Source organism: Amaranthus tricolor, chromosome 6 (assembly GCF_026212465.1).
Source record: "Amaranthus tricolor cultivar Red isolate AtriRed21 chromosome 6, ASM2621246v1, whole genome shotgun sequence".
NCBI classification, from domain to species: Eukaryota; Viridiplantae; Streptophyta; class Magnoliopsida; order Caryophyllales; family Amaranthaceae; genus Amaranthus; species Amaranthus tricolor.
This window is the reverse complement of record NC_080052.1, coordinates 29,762,826-29,767,268: the sequence shown is the minus strand read 5'-3', so window position 1 is coordinate 29,767,268 and position 4,443 is coordinate 29,762,826. Positions and strand designations below refer to the sequence as shown.

Genomic DNA, 4,443 nt, shown 5'->3' with positions numbered 1-4,443 from the left:
GTTAAGAACTCTTTGTACACATAGGAATAGAGAAATAATTAGGTCTTCTTATACACAAATTGTTGTGATAAATGGTCTATCCAATAAGCACATTAAATATATTTAGCCCAATTAATACAAATTAAAAAAAATTAAAAATATAAACATCTTATTATAAAGTGATTTCTATTACAGTGGAGCGACTCTATCAAATGAAGATTATTAAAGAAAGGTAAAAGACCAAATGAAGACCATTTATAGGTCCACATCTCTGTTCTCACTTCCCATTTCCAGGCACCTACCTTTAATTAACAGCACCTTTTTTCTCCCTTCTCACTTCTCAGTCTTTCACCTCACTATACTACATAAAACAAAACAAAAACATCTGAACCTTTGAAGAATTAATTCCATATTTCTCAACACCATCATCATAATTTCAAACCATTTTTGATTTTACATTTATTAGCTCATTTCTCCAAGAACAAAAACTAGATTTTAGTCTTTAGACCAAAAAAGGTGAAACTTTTTTATTTTTTTAATACTATTTAGTGGGTTTAAGCTAACAATCTGAAATGGGGGAAGGAGATAATTGGAGATGGCAACCAAGTGGGTCCCCTACAATGGATTTAGAGAGATCAGATGTGCATTGGAGTCATTTTGATGGTTCAGTAAATGCAGTTTCATTTGGGTTTGTTGCAACTGCTGTTCTTATTTCAATGTTCCTTGTTATGGCCATTTTTGAGAGGTTTCTTAGACCTAATTCACCTGAAATTTCAACTTCTACTCATCAAGATATTGAATCCCAAATGGGTTTTTATCCAAAATTTGGTTACCCTTCTCCCAAGGTTAGTCTTTCCTTTTTCAGCTTTTTTGACCAAATTTTATTAACTATTTCATCTTTTTACTTAATGGAGTTTTGCTGAGAATAGTTGAAGTGTAATTTACTCAATTTGTGCACTTTTTTTAGGTAAATCATTTTGTGTGTTGTAAAGTTTATCTCTTTTAGTTGGTGAGTATGAGTATTAGGTAGTGCCCTTTTAATTCTGGGATTTTTTTGCATCTACTTTTATCTCATTCTGTAATTGGTCTCTACTGTTTAAGTAATTCTGTTTGCTTCAGAAAGTTAGCAGCTTTAATGTTTATGTGTGAGTATGAATGTGATTCTTTTTTTTAGTGTGCTTTAATCTTTTAGGTTTCTGAAAATTTCTTTCAGTTTGGTCATTTAATGGGAAGATTTCATGCATTACATTATTTTCATGGATCTTTGAAAATTAAGAGTGATGTGCTAAGAATTTCTGAATTTTGCTTCAATTTCTTTTAATTATTTTTTTTAAGCATTTTTATTGCCTCTTTTCTCCTTTTATTGTATTGCTAGCTATTATTATTCCATAGTCAGAGGCGAAATCAAGACTTTTGGTTTGGATTAAATGTCGAAAATTTCAATATCAACATTACAAAAAGATTTTTAGGCGAGTGATCCAAAATTGCCAGAAGTATAGGGTATTTGACCAGTTTGATTATGTTGCCCGACGAGTCCTTTTTTAGATGGGTTATGGCCAACCTTGCTCGTCTACTAATAGCTCTGCCCCCTACTACTTTTAAGGATAAAAAGTTATGGGAATCCTTGGAGAATTTTTGGTTTACCTCTTGCTTAAAAGAGCAACCTTTATGTTTGTGGAGTATTTGCCTCGTGTTCTTGGCCTCTCAAATTAGAGCTCCTCCATGAATGTATCTTTCATTTCCATAATCATGAAAGGACCCTTATCATATTCATAGTCATATTGATAACATAGTAGTAGTAATCTTATCATTTAGACTAATGATTGTCTTTAAAGAAGGGGAAAGAAACATATTGAAAGAAGAAAGCGATAATTCAATTTTCATGGATTTTACTTTTTATGGTCCATCACTAACTGAAATATGACACTTCCATAATTTCTTCTGGTCAAAATCTTAAATGAACTCCTTGACTTAGGATCATAGACCTTTGCAACATTTTTGTTGTTGTGGTCTTTAGAGGCCTTGTAGTTGGCTTATTGTATGATTACTAGAATAGGACAAGAATGTGGCTCAATCCGAATCATAGCGCAAAATATTTGCCACATCACCATGTTGCTAGTATGAACCACAATAATCATAGAACTATCCGCATTGATTGTGAAAACTTTGTGATGACATCCGAGATTTTGCTATATGATCTGAATTGGGATCCAACATCATGCATTATATAAAGAATTAAGGAGGCCTTACGTTGACACATTATATTACGCAAATTTTATGCATCATATATTGATTATAGCTAGAATGTGTACCTATAATTTGGTTTTGCAAAAGAATAGTACCCAAGGAAGAATCTAGGCCCGAGCTTGCCTAGCCATGTCTGGAGTCATTTGATTTCAGATTAACTAATATTGAATTGTGTAATATATAACACGAAAAAAGCAACCAAGTTGGTTGAGTACACATGAAGAGATCAGTTTTTAGACCACCTTATACTGTTATCCTGAATTCTCCCCTAGTAAAACCCCTTTTGCACGGAAGTTAGCACTTATAGATCCTCTTTCTTCATTGCAATTCTAAATTGTCAAAATCCCCACATGTGAAGTGAGCTTGTCTTTTGGATTTTCTCGAGTGTCAATGGTTCAACCAACCTCTTGTCTGCTAGATGTTTAGGTTGCTAACAGCCCAAGGGCCATGATACTAATGCTTGCCAAATCAAGGCTAAAATCTCTCCCAATATGGCATTGATTTGGCCCATGGATACCCTTATGCATATAATTTGATGTCCCACCATACTTATATCTTCTTAGTTTTTACAATAAATTTCTTTTCTTCATAGACAAGCCTTGTTGTCTTCTTTTGAGCTTTTTATTTATTGTTAATGTAATCCCATCGAGAAGAGCAAATCATTGTTTTCATTCTTGTCTGCCTTGTCTCACTCACAGTGTAGCAAATAAATTTGTCATCAACATTGTTTTGTTGTGTCACCTTCAATCTTATTAAGCAAGTCGGTAACCCTCGTCTTTTCGCAATTTGCCTTAGAAGGAAATAAATCTAATTTTTGTGCATTTAGTAGTTTCAAGTTCGCAATGTAATCTATCAACCGTAGAATTGTAGATTAGTATCAGGTAGGGCCGAATTATGAATACTCTTTATTAGTGACGGTTTCCCATATTGATTTGTTCTGATTCATTTAGCCCACCCCATTATTGTTGGAATAAGGTTTTAGCATCTAATACTTTCGCTTACATGTTGGTACCAAATCCTCATACACCTTAAGTTACTGTACAAGCTAAAATCTCTCGGCATGTTTGTCTTGGACACTTTTCGGCATGTGCATTCCGTGTGTCTACTGATGTCCGAAACATTAAGTACACACTCTTTGATCGTATTTTGGTAAATTATGCTAGTTTTTTTGTTACTGTCGGTTCTGCAATATTTGTACGGTAGTCAGAAACGAAAATATCAATGTTGGTGTCGTAAACACTAAACTATGTCTTTGTTATCGTCCTCAGATGACCGTCTACTCGCAAGAGCTCCCCGTGCTGATGCCTGGAGAAGACATTCCGACCTTCATTGCTCATCCAGTTCCTCTACCGTGTCCTGCTGACCGTATCCAATGGCCACCCGGTAAGTTCAAAATACCGCCAAATACACCTCAAAGCGCTAGTAGAAGTATGCGGCATTTCATGTAAGAGATCGAATAGAACGTAACATGTTGATGCAAGAGCTCACTCAAAAACATACTTTTTATTGCTTAAATATGAAGATTTGGGTTTTTTTAGCCATTTGTACATAGAGCATTTAGCTCCTTTGGGCAAACTCGCCTCATCGCTGCGAGAATGGAGGGATTAGAATTACTGGTAGTACGATACTCGATCAAGTTCGTAGGAATGGATGCGATTGCAAATCAGATTGAAATCCCTTGTAAAAAAAATATTGGAATATGTAATTGAATATTGTGAGCACAGATTAAAGATCAAATCCCTAAGTGTTCGTCACATTGACTTCTAAAGTCATATCAAAAAAAATCTAAAATTTAATTAAAATATTAAGTTGATAGTTGACATTCAACATATCCTATACAATCAATTTAAGCTGATAAATGTGATATCAGATTATATTATGCAAAAATACCTAATTAATCAGAGTTATTTTTAAATCTCCATAAAAAGACAAAAAAATAATAGTAAAATAAACAAAATTTAAAAAGGTAAATTAAAATTATAAAATTCTCAACTTATCAAATCCTAACACATAAAAGTGATTTATTACCTCACAAATCACACTTATTTACTTAGACCTTCCCTTACATTATATACTCAATCACCGAATTGACTGCTTTTAATGAAGATCTTGTCGCATGACAAATTTGACCTAACATACAATATTTCAATATCTCATATTCATAGACAAGTATTACTCCTACTTGTTATTAATGAAGGTGGGGACTATATAATAGAA

General features: G+C 33.5%; 1 protein-coding gene across 1 annotated transcript; it reads left to right on the top strand.

The window, feature by feature from the left end:
• The first annotated feature begins 249 nt into the window (after nucleotides 1-249).
• On the top strand, nucleotides 250-4,003 carry LOC130815494 (uncharacterized). Its single transcript, XM_057681983.1, has 2 exons — nucleotides 250-824; nucleotides 3,495-4,003. The coding sequence occupies exons 1-2, from the start codon at nucleotides 552-554 to the stop codon at nucleotides 3,672-3,674; spliced, it is 453 nt and encodes a 150-aa protein (XP_057537966.1). The 5' UTR covers nucleotides 250-551; the 3' UTR covers nucleotides 3,675-4,003.
• The last annotated feature ends 440 nt before the right edge of the window (nucleotides 4,004-4,443 follow it).